This window comes from Eschrichtius robustus, chromosome 19 (genome assembly GCF_028021215.1).
Source record: "Eschrichtius robustus isolate mEscRob2 chromosome 19, mEscRob2.pri, whole genome shotgun sequence".
NCBI lineage: Eukaryota > Metazoa > Chordata > Mammalia > Artiodactyla > Eschrichtiidae > Eschrichtius > Eschrichtius robustus.
The window spans coordinates 20090173-20100654 of NC_090842.1; the positions used below are offsets into that span (position 1 = coordinate 20090173).

A 10482-nucleotide genomic window follows, 5' to 3' on the forward strand; every position below is an offset into this window, starting at 1 on the left:
AAGAGACAGCCAATGACAACCTGGTGTCCTCTCTGTGTTGATAGAGATAGCACTTGTCATGGGGGCGTGGGTGGGGGCCAGATATTCCTGCAGGAGAACGCTGAACAAGCCTGGGAGCCCAGGGAGGAGTTCCTGGGAGAGGGGGATATTTGAGCTGAGAACTGAAGCCAGAGCAAGTGCTTAGCAGACAGATGAAGAAGAGGTGGGAAGGGCATTCCAGACAAAAGGAACAGAGTGGGCCAAGGCAGAGATGCAGATGCTGGTGCACAGGGGGAGAAGTGGGAGTGATTCTGGAGCCACGGGAAAAAAAGCTGTGTCCAAACCCAGAGGGCTGAGAAGTATCCACTGGGCCGTGTAGGGGTGGGACAAGTGCCAGGTCGATGATCTCCCCACCCCCTGGGGCCGGCGGTCATGGATGCTGAGCAGCCCCCAGCTTTCCAAAGTCAATGAGTAACTTGGGGGGCTGGGCAGGGCCAGGCCTGCTGCTGTGGGCCCAGTGGTGTTTTCCACTCCTGAGCGAGCATGGCTGGCCCGCCTACCTGCTCAAGTGTCCGCCCTGCCCTGTTCCACCCGGTCTGGCCTGGCCAGCACTCCCTGTAGAAAGAGTTCTCTCACCTGGCAGCTGGACCAAGGAAGCCAACCTCAGGCACCGGCGGGTGAGGGTCTGGGAATGGAGGGTGGGCAGGGCTGAGGCTGGTGTTGGTGGGGGGGGAAGGAGAAACACTGCCCTGTCGTCCAGGGAAGAATTCCCGGGAGTGGCTGGCGTGGCTGTCTGTGCTCTGTGTGCCCAGCTCCGCGCTAAGTGCTGGAAAATGCTGAGACGAGGGCAGGGCTCCTGCCCCGCGGGGACTCCCCCATGGCTGAAGGATGGCAGTGGGCTGTAGAACAGTCCTGCAGACCCTGAACCACGAGTCCTCTGTTCCAGGAGGAGTTCTCCTGTGGTCAAGTCTTCTGTGACCTTGGTCAGCCTCTGCCCTTCAGGCCTGCAACGTGAGGCGACCACAGGAAGTAGCCCTCAGAGTCGTCAGGGTCTTTCGAGCTTCAAACTTTTGTGACTTGGGGTGCTTCTGGGAAATGACCACTTTGGGATCTACGAGCTGGGGAGGCCATGGGGGGAAGGACACAGAGGTCTGGAGGTGAAACTCCCATGGAGACCCTTGTGGGCACAAGAATGAAGAAATGCAGGGCAGCTGGGCCTGGGGGTCTTGATGGGCCTGGCCAAGGAGCTGGACACTACCCTGCAGGCAATGGGGAGCGGCAGGCCCTTAAAAGGGGAGGAAGAGGAGGCCAGTCTGTCGTGAGGTCTCTCTGGCTATGTGTATGCAGGGGGCTCCGGCAGGGGACAAGGGCGGGGGCAGTGTCCAAGTGGGTGGGAGGGGGAGGGGCAGCTCTGAGAGTTGCTGGTCCAGCTGAACAAGGAGGGACCGTTGTACCCCATGGGGCCTGGGGAAGCCATGGCCCCGGGGCTGAGGGGGAATGAGGGGAGAAATACTTTCTAGAGAGAGGAACCCTCTTGCCCACCGATCTGGGCTGGATCCTTACTGCCATGTCCCTCAGGCCCATCCTGACCATGGTCCCTGCCCGGCTGTGTCTGCTTTGCCTCTTCATCCCCCAGGTGAGTTGGGTCCTGCTTCTCACCCTCAGATCCTGGCTTTGGTTGGTACCCTCGCCCCCTACTCTACCTGGACCAGTGGCACTGACTATGGATGGTAGTGTTTGGGGGATGGTGATGAGAGCTGGCTACAGGCCTGTTGTGGGGTCAGGAGGTCAAAGGCCAGGGGGTGGATGGGCTAAGGTATGGCCAGGCCCAGGGAAGGGGCAGAATTCCCCTTCCCTGTCAGGTTCCGGCACCCACGGCAGGAAGGTACAGCTTGCTGACGTGGTGAGAATCCTCCCACAGGCTTTCCCCGGGGCCCAGCCTGCAGAGGTGTATGTGGACGTCCCAGAAAACTATGGTGGAAATTTCCCTTTGTACTTGACCAAGGTGAGCCTGAGAGCTGCGTGGGCTGCCCTCCCCCCAAGTCCTGCTTCCCCTACCTCCAGCACTCCTTTCTCTTTCTTGCTCTGGCTTTCTTTCAACCCTGCTTTCCAGAGAGTATGTGGTATAGCGTGAATGGCTAATAAGATTTTAATCCCAGAAGAAAGTAGAGCTTTAAGTTTAAGGATGAAGTGATGGAGGGGGGGTTTCAAGCTTTAGAAAGTAGGGCACGGAGTATAGGGAGCATCAGGCACAGAGGAAAGAGCTCTGGCTTTGAACTTCCACCCTGTTCCTTACTGGCTTTGTGACCTCAGGCAAGTGCCAACCCTCTCTAAGCCTCAGTTTCCCCACATATAAAATGGGGCCATAGGATGGAGGGGGCATCCTCCAGGCCCGGCCCCCACTCCCTTCACCTCTGTTCTCTCCTCGTCAGCTACCGCTGCCCCGTAAGGAGACTGAGGGCCAGATTGTTCTGTCAGGAGACTCAGGCGTGGCAGCTGAGGGCCCCTTTGCTGTGGATCCAGAGTCTGGCTTCCTGCTGGTGACCAGGGCCCTGGACCGGGAGGAACAGGCAGAGTACCAGCTACAGGTACGACTGGGCCAAGGGTAGGAGAAAGCCACCAAGGCAAGGTGGGACACTGACTACCCTTCCCTGCCAGGTCACCCTGGAGACAGAGGATGGACGTGTCTTGTGGGGCCCGCAGCATGTGCTTGTGCATGTGAAGGATGAGAATGACCAGGTGCCCCATTTCTCCCAGGCCATCTACAAAGTTCAGCTGAGCCAGGGCACCAGGCCTGGTGAGTGCCCAAAGCAGCCAGCTCACAGCAAGGTCAGGTGGCCACTGATGGGAGAACAGAGAGTAAAGAGATGGCCATAGAGTTGGCATAGGGACAGGGCAGTCAGGGTCCAAGTCACCCCCTCCCATTTCTGTCCCATCCTGCACCCACCCCCACCACACTGAGGGTCCACAGGTGAGTTCCATCTACTCTTGGCCTCAGTTTGCTCATCTATGAAGTGGGGTGAAGAGCCATGGCTCACCTTCAGAATCCTGATATGATGATGAATACAGAAGGAAGACCCAGGGAGAGATAAAGGAAGCTTGGCAGACTCTCCCCACCCTTTCATCCCTAATGGTGAATCCTCTCCACACACACCAGGTGTCCCCTTCTTCTTCCTTGAGGCTTCAGACGGGGATGCTCCAGGCACAGCCAACTCGGATCTTCGATTCCACATCCTGAACCAGGCCCCATCCCAGCCTTCCGCAGATATGTTCCAGCTGGAGCCTCAGCTGGGGGCTCTGGCTCTCAGCCCTGAGGGTGAGCCTGAGCTGGGTGTGAAGAGGGGGGAGGGTTGGGGAAAGCTGGGGAAGGTTGCATCTGAGCTGTAGGATGGGTTGGAGCTTGAGAGATAAAGCAGGAGGAAAATGTATTCCAGCTGGAGAGAGCAGCAAGGCAAAAACATGGGGGTAGGCAGGACCATGCATGGAGAGTTAAGGAATGGTGTGGATGGAAGTGCCTCAACCCTACGTTCTGCAGACTTGGGCCTAAGAGACAAGGATAGGAGAGACCTGAGGGGTTGTGGCCCAGGACACTGCTGGGAGACCTTGGGACTGATGGCAGGAGAGACCTGGACCTGGGAATTCAGACCAGAGGCACAGGTTTGGGAAGGAAAGAAAAGCCAATCACACACCCACTCAGCCAGCCACCCATTCATCCATCCACCACGCAAACATACATACAGTCCATCTATCCAACCATCCATCCACATGCCCAAATCCCCAGCTTTCTACCCTCTCAAACCCCCATCCATCCACCTAGTCAACTGTCCATTTATCCAACCGGTCATTCACTCATCTACCTATCCACCCGTTTACCGCCCCCCATCCTGGTCATCCACCTATCCAGTCCATCAACCATTCATTGTGTGGACAGATGTGGAAGTGATTTTGCAAACTGTCAAGTCCTGGTTGGATGCTCACAATGGTGCTAAAGGTCCCTCTCATCCATTGGCCAAGAGAGTATCCTGAACACCTGACATATGCTTGGCTTTGTGTTTGGTACCAGGATGCTCTGGCCCCCTGCTCAGCTGACCACCCTGCCCCTTTTAGGGAGCACCAGCCTAGATCAGGCTCTGGAGGGGCCATACCAGCTGTTGGTACAGGTCAAGGACATGGGTGACCAGGCCTCGGGCCACCAGGCCACAGCCACCATAGATGTCTCCATAGTAGAAAACACCTGGATGCCCCTAGATCCTGTCCACCTGGCAGAGAATCTCCAAGTTCCGTACCCACACCACGTTGCCCAGGTGAGTAAGTGGCTGTTAGCAGCTGAAATAACCCCATGGATGGTGCAGCTGGGCCTGAGTCTCGTGGAGATTTGGGGGGGGGGGTGGGTCTGGGCTCAACTTGACCCCTGTTCCTCCCCTACCTATGCTCCTCCCTCCACTGTCCCCATCAGTTCTCAAGATGGAGTGAGCGTATAAGGCCCTGGGACCAGGCCCTTAGCTCCTCACCTGCTATCCTCTGGCAGGCGTGGCTCTGCGCTCTGACTTCCTGAGCTGACCCCAGGCTTCCTCAGCAGAACAGCTGCCACGTCCTTGCTGCCATGGGGATTGTCACCCAGGCCAGGAATGTCTCAGGCTCCTCGAGGAATGCCCTGGGGTCAGGCCCAGCCTGAGAGGGCAGAGAATAAAACAACCTGGTCATTCAGGCACTTTGGGCAAGATCCAGGCTTGGACCAGGGCAAGGCCACCGTGGAGTCGTCACAAGTGCCCCGAAAGAAAAGGACCCTACCTGGACTCCAGAGAGGGCAGCAAATTGCCTGGGGTCACAAAACAGTTGGGGCCCAGGCTCCCTACCCAGGAACAGTTGGAATATAAGGGCTGACACGGGCTGTTCCTGCCCCTCGTCCTGGAGGCCTTCATTCTGTGTCCCCCTCCCAGGTACATTGGAGTGGGGGGGATGTACATTATCACCTGGAGAGCCAGCCCCTTGGACCCTTTGATGTGGACAAGGAGGGGAAACTATACGTGACCAGGGAGCTGGACCGAGAAGCCCAGGCTGAGGTGAGGTGAGGGGGAAGCCAGGAGGACAGGCTGAGGGGTGCTTGGTCCCCGTCCAGTGGGCTTCTGGGGGTGTCACATCCCCCACAGGCACTGAGGCAGAAGAGCTGGAGCTGGCCACCAGAAGGGAACCCAGACCCAGGCCAGGCTGGAGCTGCCCCTGGTCTTCATCTGAAGCCCTCCACTGCCCACTATAGTACCTGCTCCGGGTGCGGGCTCAGAATACCCGCGGTGAGGACTACGCCGAAACTCTGGAGCTGCATGTGGTGGTGATGGATGAGAATGACAACATGCCTGTCTGCCCCCCACGAGGCCCCGCAATCAGCATTCCTGAGCTCAGCCCCCCAGGTGGGCTATGGGCCTTGTCAGGGGGGTGGGGGAGGGGTGAAGTCCTTGTGAACTATCCCATCTTGCTCTCCTCTGGGATGGAAACAGCCTCAGGTCCCTATATCTATGTCTCACCCCCAACACACACACACACACACACACACACACACACGCACACACACACACACACACACACACACACAAAGAAGAGTGGGTGAGGTAAGGCCTCGAGGCCTGGCTGTGGTCCCATCCTTGTGGGTGCTGTCTTTGCAGGTACCAAGGTGGCTAAGCTTTTGGTAGAGGATGCAGATGCCCCCGGTTCCCCCAATTCCCACATTGTGTATCGGCTGCTGAGCCCTGAGCCCGAGGAGGGGACAGAGGGGAGAGCTTTCGAGCTGGACTCCACCTCGGGCAATGTGACACTGGGGGCTGCCCCCCTCCAAGCTGGCCAGAACATCTTGCTTCAGGTGCTGGTCAGTGACCTGGGAGGAGCAGAGGGCGGTAAGTGCCCTGAAGGTGACCAGGGTTCCCTGACCCCTCTGTTCCCACCCTGGCCTCCCCAACATGCCCTCCCCTGCCTCAGGCCTCAGCAGCACCTGTGAGATTGCAGTCACGATCACGGACATCAATGACCATGCCCCTGAGTTCACCACTTCCCAGGTAAGCAGGAACAGGGGAGGACACCTTGAGAAGGTGCTAACGGGGGGGCTCACGGCCCCTCCCCATCTCTCCAGATTGAGCCCCTAAGCCTCCCCGAGGACACAGAGCCTGGGACTCTGGTGACCACACTCATGGCCACTGACGCTGACCTTGAGCCTGCCTTCCGCCTCATGGACTTTGCCATTGAGGCAGGGGATGTGGAGGGAACCTTCGGCCTGGATTGGGAGCCAGACTCTGGTCGTGTCCAGCTGCGACTCCTCAAGGTAAGGGGCTAGGGGTGGGGGATTGGCGCACACATACACACATTCATGCAGAGGGTGCCAAGCCGTGGCCCACACAGTGACCCGGGCCCCACTGGTTCCAGAACCTCAGCTATGAGGCAGCTCCAAGTCACAAGTTGGTGGTGGTGGTGCGGAGCGTGGCAGAGCCGGTGGGGCCAGACCCAGGCCCTGGAGCCACAGTCACCGTGACTGTGCTGGTGGAAAGGGTGGTGCCACCCCCTCAGTTGGACCAGGAGAGCTACGAGGCCAGTGTCCCAGTCAGCACCCCCGCTGGCTCCCTCCTGCTGACCATCCGGCCCTCAGACCCCATGAGCAGTCCCCTCAGGTGAGCCAGAAGCCCAGCCCCTTAGCTGGGCTGGACCACCCCTGCTTCCTCGGGATGATCCCAGGGCCTCAGAGGGAACTCACATTATCTACAGCCTGCAATGTACCTCAAACCATGGTTAATGTGAAGGCTGTGACTCCTGGCAGGGATCAGGGCTGGACGGAGAGGGGTGTTTGGAGCCCTTGAGAGCTCAGATGTTGCTTCCCCGTACTGTCCTGCGCCAGGCCCTCTTCCAGCCGCCCACCCAGACTGCAGCACTGGGTGCTGTTCCCAGGCTCTGGCTCTATCCGGCCCCTTTGTGGGCTGACCTGGGAATAGTGGAATTGAGTCAGGCCCCCCAGGCTCTGAGAGTCCCTCCCTCAGCCACAGTATCTGTGGTTTAAGCCCTGCCCCCCAACGAGTCCCTTAAGCTGGAGAGACATCACGGGCACTGCTGCTGCCCTCAAGTCACAAAGGGCATGTGGAACTTGGGCAGATCACATGACCCAGAAGGTCTCTGGGCAAGACCCCATATGTGGTCCCTGCCTCCCTGCCCCATCTTCTTTGGCCCTCAGGTTCTCCCTGGTCAACGATTCAGAGGGCTGGCTCTGCATCGAGGAGGTCTCCGGGGAGGTGCACATAGCCCGGCCCCTGCAGGGAGCCCAGCCTGGGGACATGTACACAGTGCTCGTGGAGGCCCAGGATGCAGGTATGGCCAGGCTGTGGTGGGGGCCTCTGGGAAGGTGAGAAAACCTAAGACAGACAGACAGATAGGCAGGGCCAAGCTTCCTCCCCAGCGCCCTTGCTGACATCCGCTCTGCTCCAGGCAGGAGGGGTGGGCAAGGGGCTGCGGCCAGTATCCTTCTCTGAGAAGGCCTGGCCTCTGCCTCCCCTCTCAGACCACCCTTCCCTCCAGACACCTGCCACCCCCCAACCTCAGCCCTGGAGGGCCTCTCAGGGTGTCAGCTTCAGGCACAGGCTGGGAGCAGAGGGTGTGGGCCTGGGCAGGGGGAGGGAGGGCCAGTGGCTCTCCTGGGGCAGGCGTGCCAGGAAGTGAGCCTGGATGGGAAGCTGAGGCCAGGTGCGGAGGACTCTGAATGCCATTTTGACAGCATGAGGAGCTGGCCCAAGGGCGGGCACGTCAGGAAGGCAGCTTTCAGCCCTGAGCTGGGCTGTCCTGTGACAGGGGTGAGCAGGGGTGAGCTCATCTGTAGTCAGGGCATTTCCACATTGTTGGGCCCTGGCACCAGGGGCCAGGGTGGGGTGGGGGGACAGTGAGAACCAGCTTGGCATCCAGAATGGCACAGAAAGGCCTGGCAGCTGTTTGGATAGTGAAGGGGGTGAAGTGCATTGTGAGGAAGAGAGAGGGGATGGAGAGGAGGGGGTCGAGGGGAGGGAAGGGGCATGGAAGGGGACTCACAGGGTGAGACTGATGGGCTGTGGGGAAGGGGACCAGGCCAGGGACTCTGAATTCACCCCACCCCCAGATGGGCCCAGGCCAGCTCAGCACTACCTCCTCTACAGATGAGCCAACGCTGAGCACCTCTGCGACCCTCGTGATCCACTTCCTGAAGCCCCCTTCTGCCCCAACCCCGACTCTGGCTCCTGTGCCTTCCCGACACCTCTGCACACCCCGCCAGGACCGTGGCGTGGTTGTCGGTGGACCCAGAGGGGACCCTGACCTGGCTGGCGGACACGGTCCCTACAGCTTTGCCCTTGGTCCCAACCCCACGGCGCAGCGGGATTGGCGCCTCCGGGCTCTCAATGGTGTGTAGTGGGGGAAGCAGGGAGGCTGTGGCCAAGGTGGGGAGTGGGTGGTGCTTGGAAGTGAGATGCCGTGGGGCTGGGCCTCGGGGAGCGGGCTAGTGACTCTGATCGCTGCTTATGGTCCCCACAGGTTCCCACGCCTACCTCACCCTGGGCCTGCACTGGGTGGAGCCACGCGAACACGTAGTCCCCATAGTTGTCAGCCACCATGACCTGGTGTGGCAGATCCAGGTCCGAGGTGAGGCTGGACTGGGGTGCAGCCAAGGTCAGGGGCCTGTAGTTCCTGAGGGAACCCCTGGAATGCAGGGGGAGGAGCTGGGCAACACGTCTACGGGCTCATAAGGACAGCATATGCCTGTGCACACCTGCATATGTGTGGCTGGGCGCACAGACTGCAGTGCACGCAGGCACGTGCACAGAGGAGCTTGCATCCCCCTGCCACACCCACGAACACAGCATGTGCACCAAAACCCACATACTGGCCAGCTGGGCTGGGCTGAGGGCTCTGAGGAGCTGGGGAGCCCGCCCCCACTGCTCTTACCTTCCTCCCCTGCCTCTCCCCAGTGATCGTGTGTCGCTGCAATGTGGAGGGGCAGTGCATGCGCAAGGTGGGCCGCATGAAGGGCATGCCCACGAAGCTGTCAGCGGTGGGCATCCTCGTGGGCACCCTGATAGCAATAGGTAACGGAGGTTGGGCTCCTGTGTGGGGGAGGGCAATGGTGGCTGGAGCCACAGCCTCCGGATAAACAGTGCCCCGTCCCATGGTGTCCCCACAGGGATGGAGAAGGAGCCCCCCAACTCTTCTAGTCATTATGCTGTTGCCTCCTGTTATCATAGTCAAGATCATCCTCATTGATAACAGCATTTACTGTTACTGCTACGCATTAACTGCGTATCAGGCCTTATGCCAAGCATAGGATTATTGCGTTGAATCCTCCCTACAACCCTGTGGTGCTGGCATTTCCCCATTTTCCAGATGAGGTCACTGATGCTCAGAGAGGTTAAGTGATTTGTCTGAGGTTACACAGCCAGGGTGTGGCAGAGCCCAGCTCTTTCCAGCCTAATTCTTTCAGTCCAAGCCTCCCCTCTCTATCCCCTTTGTTTCTTTAGCCCCCTAAATTTTTTTCTGGCTGGTTTTCTTTGCTGGTTCTAGCACATTGCTACAGTGTGCCTTTCTCTCAGAGGTCCATGGGAACAACTCACTGGCTCCCAGATGATCCCCACCCAAACTGTTCCCCAGAGAAAGGGACCTTGGAGGCTGGGGTGTTCTGGGCCTGGTGAGGGCTGAGCAGGCCAAGCAGTCAGGCTCCTTCAGGCACCAGAACCACAGAGTCATACCCAGCCCAGCCTTGGGGATGCTGTCTAGGAAACTTTGCTTCCTTATTAAATCAATACCAATAGCAAGGAGTCCCTAGTGATAGACAAGTCCTATGGCCCTTTCGGAGGGCTGATCTATCCCTCTCCGGCCCCTCAGGCATCTTCCTCATCCTCATCTTCACCCACTTGACCCTGGCGAGGAAGAAGGACCTAGATCAGCCAGTAGACAGTGTGCCCCTGAAGGCGGCGGTTTAAATGGTCCAGGCAGCCCCTCCTGGGAACTTGGCCTCTGGCTCCATCTGAATCCACTGGGAGATGGCCCAGCACTCCAGATCCACGAGGGCCAGGACAGGGCAGAAGCCCCTTCACCTGCCCTAGGGTGGAGGCAACATCACCAGACATATCTGCAGAGCCTGCACACTGACTAAATGGGCTGCCCATGGGAGCACTTCAAATGGCTCATGTTTGTCCAATAATAAAGCCTCGGAGAACTGGGCATGGGTCCTAAAGGACTGTGGGCCCATGTCCAGGTGTCCATGTGCGTGTGTGCAGTATTCATGTCTACCTGCCCTTTCGTCTCTTCCGCATCTCCTGCTGCACAGAAAGGGTGTGGGGGCTTGAGGGATGAGCCTGGGGTCCCCTGCGGGGAAAGACACAGGGGCATCATATGGGCTCTTGGTGAGATCTTGAGGCTAGAGCAAGGTGGGTCATTTCTGTGGGCATTTGGAGACCACTGGCTGCAGGCCCTGCATGGGTTAACTGTCCAGGTGATGGTTGAGGAGGGTGT

At 58.9% G+C, this 10482-nt stretch overlaps 1 protein-coding gene across 1 annotated transcript; it reads left to right on the plus strand.

The window, feature by feature from the left end:
* The first annotated feature begins 521 nt into the window (after positions 1-521).
* Positions 522-10249, plus strand: CDH16 (cadherin 16). Its single transcript, XM_068528734.1, has 18 exons — positions 522-656; positions 1558-1615; positions 1901-1984; positions 2412-2567; positions 2638-2776; positions 3137-3295; positions 4087-4283; positions 4920-5042; positions 5237-5387; positions 5640-5867; positions 5950-6026; positions 6101-6289; positions 6391-6632; positions 7187-7320; positions 8136-8378; positions 8509-8616; positions 8943-9059; positions 9853-10249. Exons 2-18 carry the CDS (start codon positions 1571-1573, stop codon positions 9948-9950), a joined length of 2490 nt encoding a protein of 829 aa, XP_068384835.1. The 5' UTR covers positions 522-656; positions 1558-1570; the 3' UTR covers positions 9951-10249.
* The last annotated feature ends 233 nt before the right edge of the window (positions 10250-10482 follow it).

Excerpts from the sequence above, each read along its gene's own strand:
- CDH16 (XM_068528734.1), top strand. The coding sequence starts at position 1,571 with ATGGTCCCTGCCCGGCTGTGTCTGCTTTGCCTCTTCATCCCCCAG. Across the intron at positions 2,568-2,637 it reads AGGCAGAGTACCAGCTACAG|GTCACCCTGGAGACAGAGGA; the intron begins GTACGACTGGGC and ends CTTCCCTGCCAG. Across the intron at positions 8,379-8,508 it reads GCGCCTCCGGGCTCTCAATG|GTTCCCACGCCTACCTCACC; the intron begins GTGTGTAGTGGG and ends TGGTCCCCACAG.